This window comes from Sapajus apella, unplaced genomic scaffold, assembly GCF_009761245.1.
Source record: "Sapajus apella isolate SASKATOON/1434 unplaced genomic scaffold, GSC_monkey_1.0 scaffold29, whole genome shotgun sequence".
NCBI lineage: Eukaryota > Metazoa > Chordata > Mammalia > Primates > Cebidae > Sapajus > Sapajus apella.
In genome coordinates, this window is record NW_022436969.1 from 24251700 (window position 1) to 24278541 (window position 26842).

The 26842-nt window shown below is 46.9% G+C and overlaps 1 protein-coding gene across 10 annotated transcripts in view; it reads left to right on the forward strand.

Moving 5' to 3' along the window:
- LDLRAD4 (low density lipoprotein receptor class A domain containing 4) overlaps positions 1–26842 on the forward strand; it is a 413526-nt gene that overhangs the window by 196381 nt on the left and 190303 nt on the right. For 9 of the 10 annotated variants that reach the window (XM_032293506.1, XM_032293508.1, XM_032293513.1 and 6 more), the window contains one exon: positions 8418–8558. The exons of the other annotated variant lie outside the window; for it this stretch is intronic. In XM_032293506.1, the coding sequence (XP_032149397.1) occupies positions 8418–8558 (141 nt within the window). The remainder of the gene's footprint in view (positions 1–8417; positions 8559–26842) is intronic. 10 annotated transcript variants of the gene reach the window in all.

A 26842-nucleotide genomic window follows, 5' to 3' on the forward strand; every position in this document is an offset into this window, starting at 1 on the left:
GCACCAAAGTTGTTCAGGGGAAAAATGAAAAGCTGCTGGTTTAGTCCAGGCATCTCATTTTATCATAGGAATCTACAGATGAAGAGTCTTGCCTGAGGATACACAGAATATAGAGTGTAAGAGCTGGAGGGAGGCTGGGGTCCTGGGTCCTGGGTCTCTGGGCTGTGGACTGTCCACTTCTCCTTCGGTGGCTGTGGCCGTGCTCCTTGCCCAGGCAGTGACAGGCTCTTGGTGGGTGGATCCAGGAATGAACGACAGACTGAGTGGAGGGAAAGAGCCTCCTGGGCCAGCCTTCACCACTCCTGAGGATAAATGCTGCTGGGCACGCCTGTGGTCCCTACTTTGAGGCCCAGGTTTCTGCTGTCAACACCTGTGTGTCTGCCTCTGTTGATCCTGCCAGGTGAATATGGTCCTCATCACCCACGGACCTCCAGTGCACATGGAAAGCACATCTGTCAGTCGGCGGCGTGGAGCTCCTGTTGGGCTTCATGACTGATTCTGTTTTATCTGCAGAGTAAAATCATGAGAGGGTTATGAAAGGTTAGTCTTGATGAAGATATATTGAAAGCTTGGCACAGTTGAGTTTCCATCACATTCACTAAGTATAAACTCTGCTGCTTAAGAGCCATGAATGGGTCTCAGCAAGGCATACAAGGCTCTTCACAACGGGGTGCCTTGGCCCCCAAAGTCTACCTACCATGTTGGGGACTGCGAGATCCTGGAACAAGCAACTTAGGGCCCCCAAGGGTGCCTTTCTGGGTCTTGATCAGGATGCTGGTTACGTGGGTATTTTTTAGTCTTCGTAGACTCATTGAGCTGGACTTTCTACTACACACACACATGCATACATACACATATGTTATATTCCAATAAAATATTTTTTAAAAAAAATTAGTGTTTCTGTCCTTGAGCTTAAAATCCTTTAATGCCTCTGGTCTTACACGGAGTAAAATCCACGAGTTGTCCAGAGGCCGGCAAGCTCCATGGGCCCCCCAGCCCCCTTGCTGACCTCACCTTCTCCACTGCCCTCCAGGACGTGTCCCTGCAGAGCAGCACCCCTGCCATGCCATGCTGCTGTTGGAGGGGCTCAGCACACATTTCTTGAAAGGAAAGGCAATGTGTCTGGAATAGCATTGACCCTCATGAGGAAGGACTCATGTGTTGGGATTTCTGTTTAGATGATGCCATAGGGAATTAGGTACTTGATTAGTGCCTTTAAAATTATGAATTTTAATGGCTTTAGAGCTCTATAGACATTTAGTTTTCACAGAGATTTTTTTTCTGTTAAAATAGGGGTTTTATTGTCCCTGGTTATAAAATCCACATGAAACTTTAAAGGTATCAAAGTGACCCCAGGATCCCCAGAAAAGGCCACCGTGGACATCGTTTCAAACCCTTCTCCCATATGCGTTCTATTTATTGATATTTCTGTTCTTCCAAGAGTTTGAAAGAGGGTTCTTACCTACTTTCGGGACTCTTCTACATAAGAAGTTAGGAAGAATACCTCCTCGTGTCTTACAGACAGAAAACCACAAAAACAAATTCATTCATTCATTGGTTATGTGTATATAATTGGTTATAAATATAGACAACACATACTGTTATGCACTGTTTCAAGCCCTGAAGGACCTTTATGACTTTCGAAATGCTGGGTGGTGTTTTGATGGGAAGTTGGGTGATTCGTTCAAGCTACTCTAAAGGGTAATTGTAGGTATGCAAGTCCAAAGCCTGAGAGTACTTTGGACTTTTAAGAGCACATTGTATGTTTTTCACTTATGGTTCTCATAGAATTTGAGACCCATTAAAATCATCTTTTCAGCACCATAATGGGAGCGATAAGCTATATCATAAAATGGATTGAGTTTTTAAACATTTTTTATTACTCTCTTTGATGGGAGGCTATTCTCTGGTAATCTTATTACTTGGGCAGATTTCCTTTTATCATGTCATATTCATCTTTCTGAAGGACAGCTATGGTTTCAGCAGCACCACTTAAGATAGGACTTTTATTAAATGCTTTGGGGGTAACTTAATTCATTACACAGAATATAAACCTTCAAATTAAATTCCGCTGCATTCCAAGTTTATGACCGGGAACATCGGCCCATCTTTGAGTGAGATCAGAGCATCACCGGTGAGGCCGGTGCCTTTACACTGAGTTCCAGCTGAACATGGAGCTGGCCTGTGACACCAGGTGAAACATGAGCACTGCTGCCATCTCCTGCCTCAGGTTCCCAGCGGGATTAACATTGTTAACAGGCTGTGCAGTGTCTCGAAGCTTACTCAACCTGTGCACCTTGCACTGCAGGTTTTCACAAGTGAGTGAGTACAGGTATCATCCTCATGGCATTCCCATGCCATCAAAAGCCGACATTTAAGAAGTTTTGCCCTGAGGATCAACTTTTCATTTATGAAAATTCTCAAAGCTTTGTCTTCATAATTAGCTAAAGTACTACTTTCTGGATGGTGTTTTTGGCAACTTTATGGAAACTACTTTATGGAAATGAATATTTCAACCTCCCTGAAGGGTGATCGAGAAAATTACAAGATGGGCAGTCCTTTTCACTTTTTGATAAAATTGGTGTGTCAGATTGTCTCCTCCTTGCTGAACAGCACCCTTTAATAAAAAGCGTGACAGATCCTGTTAAGTTTTAGAAATGAGAGAAGTCTGTTTCTGGGTGATTGGAACGCAGACCTCGAGGGCCCATGAGGTCCCATCACCATTCCTTTGGTTTCCTCTTGGCTGCGGTGGTTTGTTTGCTTGGAATTCAGTTTAGGGATAAGTTCTCTTCGGTCAGTTTTCCTCCCCTCTTTCCTCTGCATTTCCTGACTTATGTTTTGTGTTTTTTCTCATTGTTTTCCATCTTCATTGAATTTTACATACATTTATTTTTTTATTTAAAGAGTTGGGGGTCTGGCTCTGTTGCCCAGGCTGGAGTGCAGTGGCATGATCTAGGCTCACTGCAGCCTCAAACTCCTTGGCTCAAGCCATCCTCTCACCTCAGCCTCTCTGCAACTGAGATTATAGGCACATGCCACTATGCTCTGCTGCTTTTCAATTTTTTGTAGAGATGGGGTCTCACCATGTTGACCAAACTGGTCTTGAACTCCTGGACTCAAGCCATCCTCCATTCTGGGTTGCCCAAAGTGCTGGGATTACAGGCATGAACCACTATTCCCTGACTGAATTTGCCATTTATTATAGGATATCCCATACCTTGCAGGGGAATAGGCAGTGTGTATATAAATCAATAAAAAAATCATTGTCAACTCTGTACTAGGAAATGTAAACTTACATTTGTTATGGTACAGTTATTTATGCTAATCTTAGAACTCATTGATTCTTGGCTTACGCTTCACTGGTGGCTAGATTTGACCTCTCTGCTATTTACAATGTAAGTACAGGGAAAAGGCACCCATACTAAGAGCAGGTTCTAGACTTTAATGTCAGAAATGATGGAGCCAGAATCACTCTCCATTTTCAGGTTTGTGAATGATAGAAGTGTGAACTAAATGAGTCAGTGTTGCTATATGAATTTTAACAGAAATAACTAATGTAGACTACTTTGCCAATTCACAAAAAAGGCTGATTTTACAGCTGAGATGTAATGCTGTATATAGGTCCTTATTTTGTGACTGAGATCGTATCTGTGAAAAGTAAGGCTTTAAAGGAGTGTTGGAGAAATTGAAAACAACTTTTTGTTGCCTGTTAACTAGTAGAATGTTGACTCTACCAAGCAGATTAAATTTAGTCTCTGTGAGGCTTGATTTGTTCTGCTTAAGACTGAGCATTTATCATTGAATTCTGACTGGGTTTAGGTTTACATTATTCAAATTTGTTTAGCAACTGATTCTTAAAAATTTTTTTAATATACGTTTTCTGTATATAAGTTTGGAATTCACAGAAAACTTTAAGATATTCAATTTTTCCCCTAGTTTTAGGACTCCTAAAATTCCCTGTTTTTTCAAAGGTGACAAAATATTAGGAAATTCTGTTCCTGTTAATTATTCTTTTCCTTTCTCCTCTTGCACATGGTATAGCCCAACTGTCTGATGTTAGTTTGTACATAACTAGAATGACCTTGAGGACAAAAAAGGGTTTCCTCTCAATCTGATGGAAATCTTGAGTTTTATGTTCCACTACAGGTAATTCATTTTCTAGCTTTGGGTGAGTCAGGGTTTATCCCTGGGCTCCTTCCTCACCTGGGAGGTGAGAGGTGGACCATGTGTCTAGGTCCCTCTCAGCAGTAAGATTTGATGACTCTGGGATAACTCCACAACATTGAAAAACCCATCAGAAGTTTTACGTAGAAATGCAGAGAGGCTAAAGACCCCAAATGTAGAGAGGATTGTATTATTGCTAGAAGTATATACAGCGATTCTAAAGTCTGTTGTTGATTCTGGAAGTTGTTTCTGCTAAGCTTTTTTTTTTTTTTTTAGTAAGAAATCAAATAGATATTTTGGCAAAGAAAAATGCCACTTTCTTCACTTAAAAGGTCCCAACTTTTTAAAGATGAGGAGTGATATAAATCTTATAAATGGTTATAATACGTCTGCCGTTCCTGGAGGAGATCCTGGTTCCCGAGCGGCTCAGTCTGTATTCCAGTCCAATATCGTCCATCTCAGGTCACCATGAATTTGTCACCAAAATGTTTCTATGTTTAACAATCCTTGATTTCCCTCAACTTCTAGCTTGTCAGAAATACTCAACAAGTTCCACAAAGAATAGACAACATATTATAGGACAACATATTTTAAAAATTCTTCCATTGTCTTTCTCTGACTTGAGTTTAGTTCATGGAGGACACTCTGGTTCTAGTCTGTCAAAATGTAGTTTAGGGGTCAAAACTACATTGGTTCCAAAGTTTCCAAAATGGCCCATTGATAGAACAATACTGCGACTGGGCCCTGTAGCCAGCAATTATCCAAATACCTGCTTATTTTAAGAGCTTGTATTTTAGTTTGTTCTTTGTAAATTAGCAAATGCGAAATAAACATTCCAATAAAACACCATTAACTATAGAGGAGGCTTGCTGTAAGTTAGCTACCTCTTTTCTCAGTAGACAGTGGTTCCCCATCTGCGCTGCCCGTTGGAGTCATGCCGGGGGTGCTGGAAACCCACACTGTCTGACTGCACCTCAAGCCAGCGAGAGAAAGACCTGGCTGGGACCCCGACCCTGGCAGTGCTGTAAGATGTCCAGGTGATCCCAATATGCAGCTAAGGTGAGGGCCTTTCTCCTGGAGTTATCGGTTTGTTTGAAATACCGCAATAACCTCGTTACTAGAGGACCTGAATGCACTGGGCTTTTGGGTGTTATAGTGTGCTGGAGACAGCCTGGGGGAGGTTGGATGGAGGTGGAAGCCTGCCTCTGTCAACGCCAGTTTTGTTAACTTGGACAGATATTTACTGTGCTCTGCAGTTCCCATTCCAGCTTTAGCATTAATTCTTAGTACTTAATCACATTACAGCAATTTTCTAGTATTTTCTGTATCACATCAAGAAGCCAATAAATTCAAATTCTCAGTCTGGTCATTCTGATTCCAATGGCCATGTAATGGAAAGATCTTATTCTGATATTGGGCTAGTGACTCACTGCTGAGGTTTAGATTTTATAAATTTGCAGTTTTTTATTTTTTAGAGACTGGGTCTTGCTCTGTCACCTGGGCTTGAGTGCTGCAGTGGTGTGATCATAGCTCACTTCAGCCTTGAACTTCTGGGCACAAGCGATCCTCTTGCCTTAGCTTCCTGAGTAGCTGGGAGTACAGGAGTGCACCACTACACTTGGCTAATTTTTAAACTTTTTTGTGAAGACAGAGTCTCTCTTTGTTGCCCAGGCTGGTCTAGAACTCCTGGCCTCAAATGACCCTCCTGCCTCAGCTTCCCAAAGTGCTGGGAGTGCAGGTCTGAGTCACTGTACCCAGCTGGATTTGAAATTCAGTAGATTGATGTTCTTTCAGTTATCTAAGAAGTAAGAGCCAAGCACATTAGTAGCACAAGCCTTGTTAGTACTTCCTGAGTAATGTTGAACCTACTTAAGACAACAGGCCATTTGGGGAACTTTGTTATGCATGGGGCCATGCCCATTACAAGCGCGTCTCTCACATTCCTGAAAGTGGATTTGGAAACTGAGGCAGTGTGGTGAGATAGGGCAAAATGAAATAAAATGGGAAGAATGATACCTGCTCTAATTATTTCACAGGGCTCTTAGGAGGCCCCGATCAGATTATTCGTTTATTCAATAAATGTGTGATTCACCAAGTTCCTGTCATAGGCTGGGCGGCACTCTAGACATGAAGAAGATAAAGAAGGGAAATGTGTGGCCTTGGAAGGAGTGGCAAATTAGTCACTGCTTATATTTTTAAAATAATTCATATCATAAGCTCTTTGAAGAGGGCTAGCTCATTCATTTCTGAGCTTCCATGTCTCAGTACCTCGCATGGAGCATGGAAGCGGCTAATATATTGGTTATATGAACGAATGAATGAGTCACGGAATTCATTTCCTTGCAAGTATGTCATGTCTCCCTCCAACGAGGTAAAATGAGTAAAGTGTGGATGTGGTTTCATTTCCTGGCGAATTTAACGTTCCACACCAACTTGAATATGGTAGTCTCACCTCAGATTCTTTCAAACCACAGCAATGGTGAATTTTTTAGTTAGAGTTTGATTCAATTCAGGTTAGTATTCCTTTTTTCCCAGTCCCTGTTTTAGCAACACGGGGAGTACCTGTTTTTGGTTAATGTGCTTTTCATGTTTGGTATAAATCCATAGTCCAATATTTCTTTTGGAAAGGATGATAAATTTTTCCCTTGACATTCCTTTTTTCCATGAAGTTAAAAAATGTTACTTCATAAATGTGATTTCAAACAGCTGGGTTTTAATCTTTCCACTTTATGGAAAGAGAGCGTTTGGCTCCAGCAGCACCCCCACCACGTGGCCTGGCCTCTCTCGGCACACAGATTTTCTAACCTGGATGGCGCCGCCAGCAAGGCACTAGTGGGTGTGCATTTGTGCTGTGTTCACATGTTATTCTAAACTAGGTCAGCAGCTCGGCTGGTTTCTTTTTCTATACTCTTTTAGGAGAATGTGAAAAAATGGAGGATTGTAATACCCTTTTCATACAGGTTCACAAAAATACTTTGAGGACCCTTAAGTTGTGAAGTTGTGTTTCTTTACAACAGGTAAAGGTTATTCTCTTGCGGGCCACAGTTCATCCCTGTGAGGCAGGCTGGTCTGGGGCAGCCCCACACATAGTTAGCATCGCTGGAAGAGGGCTTGGTGTGCCGATGCTCAGCCTTTTATTTGAATGATGGAAAATTAGAGTTGAAAGCACCTTGGACTTGATCCAGGCCTGTCGCCCTTATTCCAGACAGATAGAACCAAGGCCTCAAAAAAGGAAGAGGCCGTGACAGTCAGCGGCAGTGAGGAACCCTGGACTGCTCCGGAGACTCTGTCTTCCTGCTGTCTACTGAGTGGGCCGTGCTGTGTGAATCCTGCCGGCTTCTGTGGTCTCCTAGGGCCAAGCCCACACTCAGAATGCAGGATGACAGTCACTGTAAGATGTAATGGACCCGTCTGTTCCCAAGCATATATAATTGTGTAACTTCCATTATTCTCCATTGCTTAAAGTGATAGTAATGTGTTAAGTACGCAAATTTATTTTAAAGTCCTACAAAACTGAATTCCATTTTCAAATATTGATTTGTACAGATTTTAGGGAGCCTGTGTTCAGTATGGCCTATAGAGATTTGGGTATGGGATCTGCCCTATTTTTATAATTTACCAACATGGCCCTTTAGCAGAAAACACACGTGATTTTCCCGTTTTACGTTATAAATTCACTGCTACCCATGCCTGGTGTTATGCCTGATTTTTCTTAGGCATGGGACGAATGAACATCAGAGAAGTAAAATATTGTGTCCAGATTCTCACCACAAGACAGTGGCAAGTGGAAAATAAAATGCCTGAGTGTCCTTCTGTAAGCCAGCACTCCTGAGTTCTGCTGGCCCCCTGCCATGGCTAGCTGCATGGGCTCCCCCATTCTCAGGGGTGTGGAGAACTGCCAAGGATGATTTCAAGCCGAATAATAGAGCCCCACAGCTATGACTTTTGCAGAGCAGGTTGTGGAAAGAAAGAGAGCACCTATGCTGCTCATGTGGGCAGTGCTGCAGGGTGAGGCATGCATGGCAGGCCTCGACGCCCCTGTGGAATGCAGGAGGGCACCATCCTGCGTGTTTCAGACAAGGAAGGTCCTTACCCAGATGGCCCTTCTCTGAGTTTAGTGCCCTGGGCTCTCCAGATAGTCTGAGCTCCCAATCATGGCATGCAAATGGGGGAAAGAAAAACCAACAACAGTCACAGCTCAAGAGCACCAAGCTTGCATTGACTGCTCCATGCTTTATATTGTACTTTTTCAGAGTGCAAATTCACCTGCACCAGCGGTAAATGCTTGTATCTTGGTTCGCTGGTCTGTAACCAACAGAACGACTGTGGGGACAACAGTGATGAAGAGAACTGTCTCCTGGTGACCGAGCACCCGCCTCCGGGCATCTTCAACTGTAAGTCTCTCCTCCCACCGGGGTGGCACTGTCTGATGTGGTTCTGAAACGGTTAGGAGGTGGGTCACTGGGACATGGGAAGGAGGTTGTTTTCTGGTAAAGGAAAGTGATTTGCATTTTCACAAAGGAAATGTTTTCTTCTTTTAGGATAGACGGATGGCATATTTAAAAGTTAGAAATTCGTTCTATTCTCTAAAGTGGTCAGTGGAGCTGTGTTTTGAAATAGGCTTTTGCTGCTTATCTGAGCAATGTCTGGATTCCAGGAAATCATATATTGATTTAGTGTTCTTCATACCAACATTATTACTTCAGAAGTAGTTTTAAATAAGCAAAGAAAGATATGTGGAAGGTCCATAATTAATCATGAAGGTCCATAATAATCATGCAACTGAAATATGAAAGTAGAAAAATTTACATGGGATCCTTAAAGGTTCTGACCATGTGTTTTTCTATTAGATACTGGATGGAAACAACTTGACTGAGGTTTGACATGTGTGAATCTCCAAGGCTGAGGCTTTGAGCATTTCTTCAATTTGAAGTGGAATCAGAGTTTGAAGTTCGTTGGTTTTTGATCTCATGGTTTTTGTGACAAGGGAGGAGAAAGAAGGCAGCTTTGAATGCTTGCTAAACTTCTCTTAGGAAATGTGGCTTACTGTTTTCCATGTTTCTCTGGGCTAAGTGAAGGGGGTTGAGGGTAAGGATCTTTTTGCAGTTGCAAACCTTGGGAAGAGCGTTGGCTGGGCCAACCTCCTCACACCGCCTTCTCACTGAGATCATTTTATGATGCATTCAGCTTCTCTCCCCAGTTTTACTGACATTATTTTGAGGAGTTATATTTGAGACAGATTTTAAAATTTTTGTTATGGAAATTAGACTACATAAATATCAGTGCTGCAAATGTGAAAATGGGAGAGTATTTTAAAAAACTATTTTCCCTATTCCTACTGTCTTTTTATATGGGGGGCAAGCTACATATGTCCCCAATATAAAAATGACTGTGCTCTAGCAAATTTTAAGCCTGCTGTTTATGCTTGCTAAATTCAAGAGTCTTATAGTACAGGTAGCTTTTCTCAAGTTTTTCTATTGTATTTCCATTTGTGTTGTCTCCTCCTGAGCGCTCTTTGAGTCCCATCTCCATCTTTGTGAAGACAGTTCTTGGCGGTTCAGGGTGGGCGCGTGCTTGCCTGGTGTTGGGTCCGTGCTTTGTGTGGTAGTCTCTGCGCAATCTAGCTTGCCTCTCACTCGGAGTCATCTGGCCCACAGGCCCCGGCTCCCCCAAGGCCCAGGACAGCTCCGGCTCCCTGGAGGCCTGGGATGGCCCAGAGGCACTCGCTCTGGGTATCCTACTTGGTACACAGAACCAGGCTGGGTGCGGGAAGAGGGAGGAGGGCTGCAAGTCAGGACGGGGGACTGGGAGTTGGGTGAGCACCTCCCTGGGGATGAGCAGGCAGCATGCCAGAGGGCCGGGAGCCCTGAGGAACCCCGCTTGCCTGTAGCAATGTCATTTTCATCTCCTGGGCCTCAGTGCCCTCATCTGCACAGTGGGGACGTAAGAATGGTTATCGGAGCATCACACAGGAGAATCCACAGACAGCACTTAGAGCAGTGATTTTGAGGCAGTAAGCACTCAGATTGCCTCAGCTGAGGCTGGGGATCTTAGAAGGAGGTGAATAAAGGCAACTCTTACTCTGTTTCCTCTGGACTTGACTAACAGCAGACACACCATGGTAAGCTGTGCGGCGAATATCAGGACCGTGTGTACTGCCTTGACTGGATTTAGAGTTCTGGAGGCCTGGCCTTTGCCCTGGGGCGCTCCACAGGTTTCCTCTGTGTCTGCAGCTCCTCCTTCTTCCCTTGGGCCCTTTTGCTGAGGGATTCCTTGTTTTCAACCTTCCTTCCTACCCTTCCCTCCTCCCTCGCTCCCTTTCTTGTCAGTATTCTTTCCTGGTTTTAAGGCCTGTCTCCAGATAGCTTTTCCACTCATTTTTGAAAATGCAAGCACTTTAATTCTGCCTAGAAGCCAAGGCAGCAGTTACATCCATCATTGGTTCAACTTCGCCGTAACAGAGGAGTCTTACGATCCTGTTGGCAAACTCTTGGCCCCCTGCTGTTCAGATATAACTAGAACGTTTGTCTTTATAGCTAAAATGGGATATTATTTACAATGTACTCTCTTCTAAGAAGACTGGGGAGCCAGCCAGGAAACAGAATGACAAAGGGCAGGACCTTGGCTGTAGCTTCAGATTGATCTGGGTTCAAGGTTTGGCTTAGGGAAGTGACTGAACTCCTTTCAGCTTAGTTTCTGTCCCTGTGGAATGGACACACTTCCTGCCACGTGAGCATCTAAAGAAAAGAACGTCCATGGGAAGCACAGGCTATGTGATCGCATTGCAGTCGCCATCTCCACTCCCATGTGGCCCTTCCTAGGGCGTGCACTGCTGTGACTTTGTATCATCCATCTGTAATGTCAGAACCGTTCCGTACACGGAGCAGGAATTCACAGGTGTCCACGAGTATGCTTGCTCAGCAACCCTGCTTGCTTCTCCCTATTCTGTCCCTGAAGAAGGCTGTGACCTAGCCTGTGGCTGCCCCCACTTCCCCCTTCTGCAGACTCCCTGGTGGTCACCGGGGGACACTCACAGCATGGGTTACCGCTGGACTGTTCTTGTGGCTGGGAGCTCCAGGGCAGGTGGCAGCTTCTCTATCCTCTGCTGCAGCTCATCTCTGCCAGGTGTGTGGCTTCCCAGGGGAGGAGGCCAGAGAGTGGTCTCATATTGAGTGGATATATATTTTCTTCCCTGTATTCTGTTGGGCAGTGAACAGGGATATTTCACTTCCTGTTAATAGCTGTAAAGAGCCTTAGAGCCTCTCCAGTTGTCAGTGGGTGTTAGTGGACCACACTTTTTATTGGATCCTTCATCAGCACGTTTCCTACAGCGGATGGACAGCCAGCCTTTCACAGCATGCTGCTCTGATGGTACGGTCCCCTTCCTCTCCACGTGGATGGAATCAGAGTATCCCACAAACCCTTGTCTATGAAGTGCCACACTCCAGAAAGGTGGTGCCTCATTTTTCTTCCTGCTTAGGAGCAGGTTTGGCTTTTTTGATCTACGTTACTTCGTTCCCACCCGGAGGATACACTCAGTGTTCTGGAATCTGAGGGCACTGAGGTGGAAGTGAGGTGGAACCTTCTGGATTTCCAGATGAGCTAGAATCAACTGAGTTTCCTGTCTACGCTGTTAGCTTTGAGTGTGCTCCGTGGCTGAGATGTCTTGGCCATATCTCCTATTTGATAGTTGCTAAATTTCAGCATGAAGTAACGTTAACAAGAAAATATTACTGTTATTTGTAAAGCCAGCAATGCTAATAATCACAGAAGGTCTGAAAGTTGCTGTAAGTAGCTTTTCTCTTCAAACAAAAATGTGTTCGGAGCCCAGGCTGAGGCACAGTGGGTTTCATCTGCCTCTCATCCCTCCTCACCATGGTCAGGTTATCCTCGAACCAAGGCTGCTTTATTCTGCTGAGAGACCAAAGGGTTTTGCATGGACATGGAAAGCTGGGCTGGCATGGATTACCTCCTGGGGAAAGAGTTTTCCTGGCTGTATCTTTCTGTGGAAGAGGAAATGTACTGTCAGCCTAGGTTGCCAGGCTTTTGTCACATCTTTTCTCTGGCTCCTCTATCAAAATATTGTACCCCTGAGCACTAAACATACACATTACACAAATAAATGATTTATTGTTTACACAAATAAAATAATTATACAAAGTATTCCTTATATAAACAAAATTATTTATGAAGTACGTTCTCTGGTCATTGTTCTAGGCCTTGTGGAAGTGAGGAATGAAGGAAAATACAGACCCTGCTATCAACGTGCTGAGAGTTGCAAGGTGAATTTACACCTGCACAGTCAAAGATAACTAAAAATGGGCCCAGGGAGTGAGGGCTGAGCGGGGCCAGGCAGTGGGGGGATAGAGAGATTCATCCTGGTAGGGTGAGTGGTCACAGTGGCTTCCTGGAAGAGGTGTGCTGGATGGCAGGAGGAGAGGACAGAGTGCCAAGGCCCAGAAGAGTGTGAGCATAGGTTGGCAGTGAGAGTGGTACTGTCCTGGGACAGAAGGCCACTGCTGGGGCCCGCGTGAAGCACAGCTGAGAAAGTGGGTCGGGCCCAGAGAGAGAGAAGCCGGTGTATAAGGCTCCACCTCCTGCCCTGCTTCCAGGACTGGCCACCTGATGGCCGGTCGGCTTCAGGGGGCCTGAGGCTGGCATCCTGCTTGGTGGACCTGCCACCTCGCCATTCCTGCCCAGCCGAGCGTGTTCTGAGGTGCTGCATTTCCAAAGCCCCTTGGCCACATCTTGGTGGACGACATCAGCATTCCTTCAGCTGTCCTGAAGCAATAATTGAGTGGCCCATGCAGCCTGGCAGTGCCATGTCCTCTGAAAGCCTTGGTAAGCACAGACCCCCCAAAGCCAGTGCTGCTAAGAGATTCTCACCACTGGACCTTAAGAGTAAGGTCAGTGTTAACCAGAAGCCAAAACTTCCCCTTTCAGCTTCAGTGGAATTTCCAGTTAACGGAGAGGATCTGATTCGGGGAAAGCAGAGAGAGAAGCAGCTCCCCTTGCTACTGGAGGGTCGGGTGAAGCTGCTTCTCTCTCTATGGGGACCTCATAAAACTGACCCCAAATTACATGAACTGGAGCTGACAATGTGTACCCAGTTAAGCCAGGATTGTGACTTCAGGACTTTTTCAGGAGGAAACGTTTTCCTCCCATTGCCATTTAAGGTAATAACAACCAAATAAAATAAAATCCAACTTACTAAAATCTGAGCTGATTATCTTACTTCTGAAACCAGTTCTTCTCACCTTCTTCATTTTTCCCCAAAGGGACTGGCACCCTACTTGTCACCTGTAGGCACCAAGCTAGGACTGCCCTCCTTTCCACCTTAAGCCGGCAACTTCCCACCTCCCAAGCATTTTGTTTGTTGAGGACTTAGGGACCGGGCTCATAACCACATGGGAAACCTGTGCATAGCCAGGGCTCACAAATGCCAGACACTTCTATTTTTTTTTCCTATAATTATTCCAGTAAACCTTAACCATAATTCTCTATATTAGAGAATATTCACCAAATGTCCTTTTAGAGTTCATATTTCTTCAGTTGTCTTATAATTGTGCATTCTGGCTTGTTCTGTTTTCGTTTGTTTGCACCAGGATCCAAAGAAGCCATCATGGATCGCCGGCTCCTAAAGGATCTCTGACTCTGTGGGCTCTCCCTCCATATCTGTTTCCCTCCCTCCTCCTCCTCCTCTCCCTTCTCCTTCCTTTTGTGACTTTGGGTGGAGGGGTCTGGCTTGTTTGTTCTACAGTTTCCGTCCTCTGGGTTTTGCTGGCTGCTTTCCTGTGGAGTCACTGAACGTTCTTCCCTGTCCCACACCATTCCTGCCATGCGGTAGGTAGCACAGAGGTCTGGGGAGACTCAGGTGCGAATGCCGTGTGTGTGAAACTACTGCCTCAGTGCAGCGCCTCCATCAGGAACGCATCGTATCTACCGGTCTCTTGTGTGACACCGTCAGGAATTCAGGGTTGCAAAACAGTCACAACCGAATTCTATCCCTTTTTTCTCAAGTAATTAGTGGAGATATTTCTATAAAGAGAAATTCCCCATCATTACCCCAAAACGTATATCATATAAGATCCATTAAGGTTGAGGGTTCCCTGTCACTGTGCACAGGTGACCACTGAGATTTCCTCTGTGTGTTATTATGAACTGATGAAACATGTTTGAGGCATACACTCAACATTTTAGGAACCTCTCTGCCACACTTGGATAGCCAACTCCCAGGTATCATCTGGGATTTGGGGATTGTCAATTACTCCAAACAGCTTAAACTCCAGGTGTGCAGGGGCTAAACCCTCTCCCCTTCTCTTCCTTATGATATTTCTCAACATTTTCTTTTCTCTAGCTTTCTTTATTGCAAGAATGCAGTATACCATATATATGACATACAAAGTATGTGTTAATCGACTGCTTATGTTATAGATAAGGCTTTCAGTCAACAGTAGGCTATTAGTAGTTAAGTTTTGGGGGAGTTGAATATTATACAGGAATTTCTCACTGCATGGAGATCAGAGCCCCACCCCCCAAATTATTCAAAGGTCAGCTGGGCATAGTGGACACTGAGAGTGTTGACTGGAGACCATTGATCCTTTCTCTGCTGCCTTCCATCACCTATGACCACGGCTGCCAGGTGAACAGTGCCCACGAGGTCTCTGTGGTAGCCTTGATGCCTACTACAGTGCCTGGTGCATGTAGCATATGGGGCATGGCCCTATAAATATTTGCTGAGTGTAGGAATGAATATTATTATTTTAGAAAACTCAAGTCCGACCAGATGATGAAAACGGCTTTTGCTTGCATGGTCTAGCACCCTGCGAGTGAAACCGAGGGTTGAAAATACCCACGAGATCCTGGCAGCCTGCATGAGAAGACAAAGGAAGAGACTACATAAAGCCCGTGGCCATAAATTGCCTGTCCTTCCCATGAGTGTTTAGACTGCTGTAAACACCCAAACCAACCAAAGGAGCTAGTCTGGTGGAAGCATTTATTCTGGGACCAACAGTGTGATAGGCTTTTACTGTGCCTGTGACTGGTCAAGGCTTCCCAGTACTGTAGCCCTAGAGGGACAGACCTTTGGCCTCTGAATATCCATCTGCTATGTAGGAAGAACCAGTTGTGCCAAGCACAGAGGAAATGTGAAATGCTTCTGGCCGGCCCTAAAGACGTGTAAGCGTGTGAGTGGGCGTGAGTCTGTGTGTGCATACATTAGATGTGTGAGTATGCCAGAGTGTCTGGGACTGTGTGTGGTGTGTGTGCACAAGTATGTGTGTGGATGTGTGAGAATGTGAAGTAGTGCTTTTGTACACAAGTGTGTGGGTGTTGGAGTGTGTGAGTTTGGCATGTGCATGCGTGTGACTTGTGTGGTGTGTGCATATATGTGTGCATGAGTGTGCCGTGGGTGGAGTGTGTATGCAGGTGTGTGAACGTGTATGTTTGAGCATGTGTGTGAGGGTGAGTCTTGTGGTGCATTTGTTCATGAGTGTGTGCATGCCTGTGTGAGGGTGAGTGGTGCATTTGTGCATGAGTGTGTGCATATATGTGTGCAGGTGAGGGTGTGTGTGGTGCATGTGTGTGTGAGAGTGTGTGGTTGTATGCACGTGTGGGTGGTATGTGTGAGGGTCTCTGGTGCATGTATTCCTGAGTGTGTGCATGCATGTGTGTGAGGGTGAATCTGGTGCATTTGTACATATATGTGTAGAGGTGAGGGTGTGGTGCATTGTGCATGAGAGTGTGTGCATGTCTATGTGTGTGGGTGCATGCATGTGTGGGTGTGTGTGTGAGGTTGAGTCTCTAGTGCATATGTGCATAAGTGTGTGTGTCTGTGTGAGGGTGAGGCTGTGTGGTGCATGTGTGCATGACTGTGTCACCTGGAGTCACCACTCACTGCCTGTAGCTTTAGGCAAGTTGTTCAACCTCTGTGTACCTCAATTTTCTCATTTATGAAAGGAGCATAATATTGGTATCTCTTTAAAGGGTTGTTCTGAGGATTTACTGAAATAGTACAGGAAAGGCAATTAGAATAGTACCTGGCCTACAGTACAGGCTCAATAAGCATTATCTATTGGAGAGTCCACTGCTTCCCGGGGATGGGAATTAGGCAGGAAGGGAGCTGCGGTTTGCTGAGTGCCTGCTGTTTACAGGCATCATCTCATTTATCTCTCAAAAGCATCTTAGAAAGGACATAAGAATGCAGCACTCAGAGCGGTCAGGTGATTTCAGAGTCACACAGCCAGGGCGTGGCGCTGCTGGGGTGTTGAACTCAGGCCGTGGTTTTGTCTTTGGAGGTGCTGTTTTCCCCTCCCATGGTGTTTTTCCAGTAAGATAGGGATTTACTCATCAGTTCTTAAAAGGCTTGTAGGGCTTGGGTGGTGGAATCAAACCAACCGTCTTCTACTCAGGAGGGCCACAGAGGATGAATGTTTTCAATTGATACGTAGATGACGATTCTTGGTTTCAGGATGGATTTTCAGATTACAGAAAATTAACTTAAAAGCCCCTGTGTGTCAGGGATCATTGATTCTGTTGATTCCTTGGCGTTGCCTCTGCAAATTGATAAGCTATCCCTTCTTCGGTTGTGTCCTGTCCAGGTAGTAATCATATGACCAGAAGCCAGCTGTCCTCTCTGACCCACCATTGTCAGGAGGATGGGGATGATGACGGCTGCCCTGGGGAGACGAGAAGCAGCGTGGCTTCAGCATGGGGGCTGCTCTGTTTCAGCCATCACCCTCCCTGCTTCACCTGTGGGCGCCAAGAGCCCACCTCAGCCAGACATGGGCTTTTAGCCTCTGATCCCCAGTTTCCCTCTGACTTTTGCCTGAATGCCTCGGTCCTTCAGCATCTCCAGCTGTGCCAGGAGGAGCGGGGCCTGACTCCGGGGCCCTCTGGTACTAAGCAGATTGGACTTTCCATGTTGACGTTGCTGACTGCAGGGAGGATGGGACAGGGGTCTTCCAGGTTGTGGTGTTACCGTGGAGTGAGGCAGGGGTGAAGGGCTCTGGGTTTCCACAGACTTAATTCTGGCTGGCCTCTGTCAAGGCCGGTGGTAGAGGGCATGTTCAATGAATAGGGCTGTTATGCAGAACAGCCTGTTTGCTTTGGACAGGGCTCCCCGCCCCCTTCTTTACTTAAAAAAAAAAGAATCTATGGCTAAGCAATTACTGACTGTGACAGTGACCCAAGGTGGTATTTAAAACAAGTTGTGGAGGGCAATATGCCTCTTTCTGGGCTCGCCACAGGATCAGGTTGCAGGCTGTCACTGGCAAGGCACTTCTGCCCGAATGGTTCTGCGGGATGAGCCCCAGGGAGGTGCTGGCAGCCTCATACCCTCCCCTCCCAGCTCCACCCCTTGTGTTGGCTGCCTTTGTTTCTCCAAGATGGTTTTCTGATCAATTAAAATCGTGTAGGGTCTTAAACGGTAATTCTGCCTTTTCAAATAAACAAAGGCGGAGAACAAATGGGAGGGTAAATTTTAATAAACCTTAGGCATCATTTCCTCCTGCTGTGACACTAAATTTACTCGGATAAAAACAACCTCTTAGATTTACATTTTGATTCTGTTACTGCTTTCATTTGTGTGGGGCTGTCCCACTTCAGATGAAATTTATCCACTTCTTTAAATATTTAGTAGTCTAGCGTGGATGTTAATGAAAGTCTGGCGGTGCTATTTTGAGAATTGCAACAATGATAGTAATTTTCAGTGTCAGATTCCTGCTTCGCAAAGAGAAAGAGGGATGGGAGAAGGGGGAGGGAAAAATGGTTTCAGTTCTAATAGAGTTTGCCATCCGCTGGGCCGTGCCAGACAGATGGGTCATGAATACTGTCTAGACGCTCTCTGCCTGAGCGAAGCCCTGGTCTCTAAGGACACGCAATGAGACGCCGGCTTAAGTAACTGGGGAAAGTCAGGGCAAGCTCTCCTGTAATCAGATAGAAATCAATGTGATCCTGCTTCTTGGGGGAGGCCGAGGGGCGGCCAGGAGGGTGTTGGGAGAGGGGGTGCTAAGAGAAAAGGCCCTCTGTTACTGATCAATTTTAGTGCTAACTTGACAATTATTAGGCATTAGGGAGAGTGTGAAAGGACAGTTGTAGGATGGTAACACTATTGATTTAGGCGGTACTGCCCAGAATGCAGAATGATATATTTCAGACCCGGGCTTCAAAGGCCAGAGTGGGGCTGGGGTGAAAAGGAGGATGTCGTCTTGTGTGGTTAAGACAGGAACGCAGCCCGTGGAGTGACCTGTGTTAATTGTGTATATTAACACACTCAGCATTGCTCTTGTTGAAACCGTTGGTCTTGACTGTTCATTTAGCCTCTTAATTTGCAAGGGTTTTAGAGGCTCACTGGCTTGCTTACCGTATTTATGAATCTCTGCGAAATTCTCTAAGCTGAGTCTCATTCGGGCAGCTCCACGACTGGCAGAGCGGTAGGAAAGTTGGTAAAAAATTCACCAGCACCAGCCTGGCTGCACTCGGATGCCTGCATAGTCGTGATGCTTGTCTTCCTAATTATTTTCTGAGTGGCAGGGATGGAGTTTGTGTGACGTCAGAAGTGAGTTTCTGCTCAGGAAGACTCTCAGTGTAAGTGTGGCGGGAGTCAGGGGAAGGAGATGTTGCGGTGAAGAAGACTGGGGGGCGGAGGGTGGGGGACCACTGACAAGGTGGGGTGCAATGCAGCATCTTGCCCTTTGGCTGGGAGTTGCTTCGTCGCTTAGCTTGATGGCCTCCTAGTCATGTCTTTGTCTTGAAATAAATTATCCAAAAGGGCACTACAAAACTTCCAAAAGATGGAAGGGGCCATCTTTGAGTAATTGCAGAAATAGAGCTGAAGTCTAAAGCTGCCATGAGATGTGTCATGGACCGCAGAGGTGGGTGACCCTCTGAGGGCTGGACTTCTGAATTCACCCTCTGGGCTGGTGCTTCTTTCAGTCATGTCAGCTTTAACATGGGAAAAACCAACAGCCTCAACTTTGCGGTAATCATTTTTTCACTCCTTCACCCATTTTTATTCTGTCCCAAGGGCTAATAGCAGAAGGAAAAGGTATTTTTTGCTTCTTCCTTCCTAGAAAGAAAAGAGAGATCAAAGATAAAAAATATTTTCAAAGTAGACAGTTGCTGGAGAGAGAAGAAAGAAATCTTGTTTCAGGAATTTTCGGTTATGAGCAGCAAGGGAGTCTGTCCTTGTTCCAGACGGCTCCTAGAAAAATTGCCGTGGTCCTCTGGAAGGTTCGGTTGTCCTTAGAGGGGTACCTTCTTGCCCTAAACCCTTTGCCTGCTGTTCACGCCAGGACCCTCCACTTAGGGCAGAAACTGTTTATTCCCTGGGATGGCCTGTAGGGAAGGGACATGTGGCAGGGGGCTGGGCTGTGGGCATCCGCACTTCTGCTGCCGGCCATGGGGCCTGGAAGGGGAGCCTCATGCTAGGTGAGAATTCACCACCTCTTCGTTCTGTTCACTTAAAATCTTGGGACCATAAAGTACATCTCCCCATTTCAGAGACTCTGACAGCTCAGTGGAGTGACCCCCAGGCTCATGTGTGCTTGGGAGAGGAGAATCTTGGATTGCCTGCCCTCCTTGAGAAAGGCCCCTGCCTTTCTGCAGTCGTGCACCTGTTCTGGAGAGGGTCCCTGAGCCAGGGTGTCTGCTGGGGATGGCTCTGCCATAGCGCTGTCTCCTTCATCTTTATCTCTTCATTGTTAGGGGTGATGGACATCTGTTACTTGCTTTATTCTAAAAACTCAGAGAAAAGGGAATTTGAGGTACAACTATGGCCTTTTATCCTTAGATCTTGGGGGAAGACCGGGGGGGTTCCAGGTAAGGTATACTGCTGCAGGCTCTTGCTTGCCGGCTGTTCTCTCTGTCTGGGTTTGGGTGGGTGGTGGGTTCCGGCCCAGCCGATCTCTCTGTCACGGGGCCAGGGTGGTAGCTGAGCCAATGAAGGAAAATGATGGACCTTCCATCATGGAATGTATGTCTGTGTCTTGACTTGACATGGCTTTTCCTGGAAGGACAGCCAAAGGAACACACTACCAACAGGGTTCCCTCTTCCATTCACATAGCCTTTGGAGATAGAAGTGTTGTCTCTTCCTTGGTGAAAGGGGTTGGCAGGAACCCAAAATTTCAAATACCAATCTGACCTTAAAAGGCTGGAAGAGACCCCACTCTTCCAGGCCTACCTGTGCCTCCCTCTAAAGCCCCATGAGGCCTCGGGAGCCAGTGGCCACTGCCTCCTCTCACTCTTTTGGTTCAGTGTCTCCTCTCATGTTAGGAGACATTAACCAGAAATGACAGGACCTGGTGGCCAGTGCAGTTAGCTTCTCCCCCAAAAAAACACAAGCTCCCAAGGCTGATTAGTTTTCAGAAGCTCTTGAAGGAGAAATAGTTGTTGAAAGATAATGTCTGGACAGGGGGCTGGAGGGTATGATGGAGAAAACATGTTTGGGGTAGTCACTTGTGGAAAATTATACCCTGAGTAGTTCAAAACATCCTATCTTTGGGATACTTCATGGAAGGTATTTTTTTCTGAGTATTGTATGTACGAGAGGCACGGGCTGGGCTCTGTGGGCAGGTGCAGGGCTGCAGGGGCTGGGTGACATGGGAGGGCGCAGTATGTGTAAGATGGAAACTTTGCCTCCAGCTTTGTTCTGTCCAGTGCTAAGTGGTGTCCTTGAGAAGGCCCATAAAAGTGTGGCCCATACGCAGTGCCCCTGTGTGGGACAGAGGGAACATCTTCCTGAGCCTGGATGCTTAGGGAGGACACCATCACTGGCCAGCGGGGTCTGGAGAACTCCTGCTCCTCCGGGCGGCCTGATGGGAAGGGTGCGGAGTTTGGTGAGGAGATGGCTCGGCAGAGATGCCACATAAGCTGGTCATGGAAGCTTGCAGGGAGGTGAGGGCTGACTTTGAGGAGCAGCATCACTAGGAAGGTAGGTGGGGTCATATTTTAGAAAGCCAGGGAGGTCAGGCCAGTTCGCTTTCATTCTCTTTCCTGAAGGAAGTCATTGAAGGCTTTCTTAGCAAGAGGGGCTAGGACACAAAGCGGTTGGATAGCTGGAAGTCCCTTAGAGATAACCTAGTTTAGTTCTGCACTCAGGAAAGGAAACTGAAACCTGAGAGTTTAAATGACTGTTTCAAGGTCACAAAAATAGTCTTTGGCAGAAGTCCTAATATGTATGTTTCTAGTCTGTTTGGGCTACTATAACGAAATGCCATAGACTGTGATATGGTTTGGCTATTTGTCCCCTCCAAATCTCATGTTGAGATCTAAGCCCCAGTGCTGGAGGTGGGCCAGGTGGGAGGTGTTTGGGTCATTGGGATGGGATCCCTCATGGCTTGGTGCTGTCCTTGAGGTAGTGAGTTCTCACAAGGTCTGGTTGTTGAGGTGTTTGGCACCTCCCCCCTCATTCCTTGCTTCTGCTCCCCAATGTGAGACACCAGCCCCCCTTTACCTCTCATGATGAATGGAAGCTCCCTGAGGCCTTCCTAGAAGCAGGTGTCAGCACTGTGCCTCCTCATATAGCCTGCAGAACCAAGAGCCAATTAAGCCTCTTTTCTTTATAAATTACCCAGTCTCAGGTATTCCTTTATAGCAATACAAGAATGGCCTAATACAGATGAGATCTTGGCTTATAAACAATTGAGATGTGCAGGTCTGGAGGCCGGGAAGTCCAAGGTCAAGGTGCTGCTGGACTCAGTGTCTGGCGAGGGCTTGCATCCAGGTTTACAGACGGTGCCTTCTTGCTATGTACTTATGTGGCAGGAGGGGAAGGGCGCTCTCTTAGGTCTCTTTCCCATGGGCACGAATACCAATCCTGAGAGCTCTGCCTTCATGACTGAATGCCTCCCAAAGGCCTCACCTCCTAAGCTCATCACTTAGGGGTTAGGATTTCAACATACAACGTTGGGGAGGGGAAGAGGACAAAATCTTCAGACCCTAGCAGTGCTTCCCATTTCTTAGGCCACTTCTCCTTCCACCAGGCCCTGTCCTCATACCAACTTGTCAGGTTAGGCAGTGTCCGGGTGGCAGGAGGAAGTCACCGAGAAAGACCCTCCCTTGCAGAGTCGGTGGCCTATGGTGAACGTGGCATGTGCCCCTGAGAGTGGGGACTGGGCCTAGCTAGGAAGGCTGTCAGAGGCACAGTTCCCCAGAATTTGTGCCTTTGGGATTATGTAAAAAAGGGTTTGGAGGAATCCACACGAAAGTCACAGCAGGAGATGAATAGAAAGGGAAGTCAGAGCGTGCCCGGCACAGCAGGATCCCGGTGTGGTGTCCCCCTTGTAGGGTTCAGGAGGACGCAGCCCAGTGCAGGCTGGGTGCTGTGGAGCGGGGCGAGAACGAGTCTGGGGTTATCTCCCCGCAGAGGGATAGCTCAGTCAAGGCAGTGGGTGCACTAGAGAGAGAGGAGGACCCCTGGGAGCAAGCCTCTGTGGAGATGGGACCAAGCCTAGAGAGGGGAGATGTGGACAGAAGAACTCCCATGCACAGGCGGAGACTCCTGGAGCTGAAAAGGAGGAAGAAAGCAGAATCCTTGCTCCTGAGTAGAGCTGCTGCCATGAGCCAGCCTGGGGCTGGGGAGTTGGAAGAATACCAACAGAGGAGAAATCTACAGTCCTGGCAGTCAGCATCTTGGTCATGCTCTGCAGTGTTCAAAAGAGCTTTCTGCGTGTGTGAACTTCTCTCAACAATTCCACCATGTCCTGTGTTTACTAATTGTTAAGTGCTTTACTTGAGTCATCTCATTTAATTGTTAGAACAACTAGATGTGATAAGAACTCATTGGATCCCTCCTTAGGGTCAAGGTAGTCAGCGGCAGTGAGTCCAGCCTCAGAGCTGACCCCCCGTGAGAACCTCCAAGAAGGCCAGAGGCAGTGTCTTGGGGTGAGTGAGGGGGACCATAGGGGTGCTGCGTGGAATGCCTCTTCCCAAGTGCAAATGACCAGGGAGAGAAAGGGCACAGAGATGGGCTTGTGCTCTGCTCAGCATGGGGAGCACTCCGGGGGTACACGTGAGCGAGTGTGAAGTCACGGGATTTGCATCATGCACAAATGAAATGTAGGAATCACAAGGAGAGTCATAGTTTCAAAAGATGCAGGGCCCACCATCTTGCCCTTTGAAAACAGATGATGATGGACTTTGTTTCGCATTCCTCCTGGTGTGCCTGTGGTCAGTGTGCATGTGCTCACATTATGAAAATCAGGAGGCCTGTGAACTAGTGTCCTGCTGTGTGTAAACTTGGGATGTGAGGTTCAAAAGGAGCCAGACCCTTTGTGATGTTTTTCTTGGAGGGCCAGCCCTGAAACTTGTTTGTGTCATAGATGACAGTGGATTTCTGTACTTTTTGTATCACAAGAACGAGTTAAAATCAAGAGTCAGCAGCTCTGCTACTCCGTGGTGACCTTGGTTTATTAACACCTCAGACCTGGTTTTTCGCAGCTGCCGACAAGGAAGGCAGGTTTGATCCCTGGAGTCACTTGTGATGCAAAGAAAAAAAAGCATTCTGAAACAGTGACTTGACTTCTGTTAATAACTTTAATGAAATAAATATTAGATGGAGCATTTAGCCAAGAGTGATGTTTCTTTGTAAATAATGTTATTATTTTCAGGTGTCCGAGAGACTTTCATCAGGACATGCCATGTTTTTGAGCCCCTGCTGAGATGAGAGCCCCAGCGCAGAGCAGTGGCTACCCACCCTCTGCAGTGTGCCCGGTGCTCCCCCTGCCTTTCCCTCTCTTGCCCCTCGTTACGTTACCTCCCAGCCCCATCCCCAGTACTGCTGTGTAATCTGTTCAGTGGGGACAATAATGACGCAATGTGTGATCCAGAGTCTAGCACCTCGCGGCGCCTTGATGGAAATAGAAAGCTGTGATCACAGCATTAAAATATGCTAACAGGCTGCAGGAGCTAATGGGTGCCGCGTTCACACTGCAGATGTTCATTCCGGCGCTGCCGCCGGGTGCGGGGACAGAGCTGGAGGCTGCGCCATGCACACCCAGTGTCTTGTGGTGGTTTTGTTTATTGCAGGGGTGTTCTCCAAAAGGGGCATCCTGCCTCCTTTATAAGGCGTGCTGTCTTTCTGGCACTGTGATGATATAAGACCCCTTTCTGTCTAACTATTAGATGCGCAAGCTGGTGCAATGTTCATGTGGAGGGAATGTTAGCGATGATGACAGAATGCAGTCGTTTGATGAAAATAAATTGGATTTTAACCTGTTTGTGGTTAGTGTTTATCTAGTTGGAGTTTCTGAGCGCTAGAAAGCGGTTCTAAATGCATTGTCTAAATTTGTGAAAGAATTCCAGTATACCACATTTAAAGGTATGATTTAAGTGCATTATGTTAAGTTGTGAATAATATGGAATTTTGACTGTCTGGCTTGCAGCGCTGTTTTTCATTCGCTTCCTGGGTCAGCCAGGCAAATGACTCCATTCTCTTGATTATCTTTGCTCTTATTAGTACCCAGGCACCTCATCCCTTAATTTCTTGCTCTCACTTTGCGGAAATCCATTGGATGAAACACACACTCAGTGAGTAGACAGGGCAGCCAGATGCTATCTGCTTCCAGGCGGATGGTGTTTGTCCATGCTGAAGGACACCTGCTCTGCAGAGAGGGTAGCAGCAGAACGTGCCTGGTCCGGGCTGGCCATTCACCTGAACCACAGGTCCAGGCATGGGCAGAGGTGAGCTGGGGAAGGGCCTGACCTGGTCCAGAAGGTGCTGGAGGGCAGAGAGGCACTGTGTTGCCATGACAGTCCCTGATATATGGGACGTTTTGTGTTGCCTTTGGAGATCAGACCACTCCAAGCCCTCAGGAGCAGCCTTGGTCCTGATGTGTACATTCATAAGGCATCCCACTCGGCTGTGCGCAGTGCTGGATCACCTATGGTGGGAGCAAGGCTTGAACTCTGGTGGGTGCTCGGTCCATGTTTATTGAGGGGTTGATTGCAACATTGCAAACATAGTCACTGAGCTAGGCAGACCAAAGCGTGTCCCTCCAAGGGAAGCGAGGCTGGTGGAGGCTGGACACCTGTATGTGTGGGAGCTGGGGACTGGGGAAGGGGCGTAGGTGTTCCTGGGAGGGCATCAGGTGTCCTGGCACCAGGACCGGGGTTTTTCCCCAGGCTGTGTTGCCAGGCAGGTCATTTTACCCACTGGGCACTTAGGCAGGAGGCCTGGGGTTTCTGAGCTTTTTAGGGGGGTCCTATGCAAATATTGGAGACCTGAAAAAAATTCTACTGCTTCCAAGATAGAAAGAAAAAACTGCCAAATTGAAATGGACACATTTAATTAAATGTTGACAAAATGTGACGGCTTATCAAATAGTCACCTGCAGTTCATTGTTTCATGTGGGAGGTGGGTGCTTTTCCTGGGTTTGGTGTGACATCTATGAGGCCTGTGAAGGTGGTGAGAAGAGGCTGGGGCCTGTGGAGGCACCTGCTCCTGGTGAGCAGGTAGAGGACACGCTAGGAGCAGCTCAGCGTCCTCCCACCGCCCGGCCGGCTCTGAGAGTAGGTCCTCCTCATTCCCTCTGACGAGCTGGGCTGGGTCACTTAAGACACAGGCAGGAGGAGGAGAGGGGGCCGAGCCATGCCCTCCCCTGTGGCTGGGCCAGAGCTGTGCATCTGGCTCCCTCCTTCCACACAGCTCCCAGGGAAGATACCGGAGGGCTTGACAACCTCCCCTTCAGCTGCGTTCAGCCCCACACTGGGTGCCATTTCTGGTGATTTAACATACAATTGAGAAACTCTTGGTGGGGCTAAGATGAATAGATGATAAATTGCAGTTGTATATTTTTAGGATTATGAAGAAAGCAAACATTTAAAATATAAGCCTGTTTATTAGTCTGTTTTACTCAGAGCCCCAGCTTCCAAAGTCTGATTGCCCTGAATTCCGTGCGGAAGTCTTGCTGGGATTGTGGCTAGAGCACCACCGCGTCCTGCACTCTCTGCATTGTTAGATGTGTTTTTGCTTGGCTCTCAGCATATGGAGGAGGAGTGAATGTGTCACTGCTGTGGCAGGAACACATCTTCCAGGAACCAAGGGACATCTTGTCGTGGACTCCTAGGCAGGAAACAGGGCAGAGTTCCAGGTGTCAGGTGCTGTGGTTTGAGGTGTGAATAAACAATTATTAAAATGGCTGTGGTGGGGGACGAGGGGCAGGCACGCGTTTTGCCTGAAAGTGGGAGCCTGGGTGATAGCAGTGGTCCCCCTGCTGCCTGCCTACCTTACTGAGTGTGTGCATCTGCATGGGGGTGCCCCTTCCTGGCTGGGGTGCCGTGCCACCTTCCCTTCTGCTCCCTGTGTGCCTCGCCAGGGCTTCCCTGGGCAGCTCTGGTGAGGGGTGTGCATCGTGCTATCCGGCCCTCTCCGGGTCTCAGCAGCCAACTGCTTTTCCTTTCTCTTTCTGTGGTGCTCCTGTATTGCCCCTGGATTCCTCTAACCCACATTGTGTTGGATTTTAATTATTTGTTTAATGACTTCTGTATTACTAGATTATGCGTAAATCCCTCCAGGGGAGGGTCTACGTTTTGTTTATTTTTGGTCCCTCAATGTTGAGTGCAAGGTTTATGTGCATGCACATATACACACAAATCCATCAGATACACATATATCCATAATAATTTTGCTTTTCAAAAGGGTATTTTATATAAACAGAAGTGAGAAAATGATTCTATTTG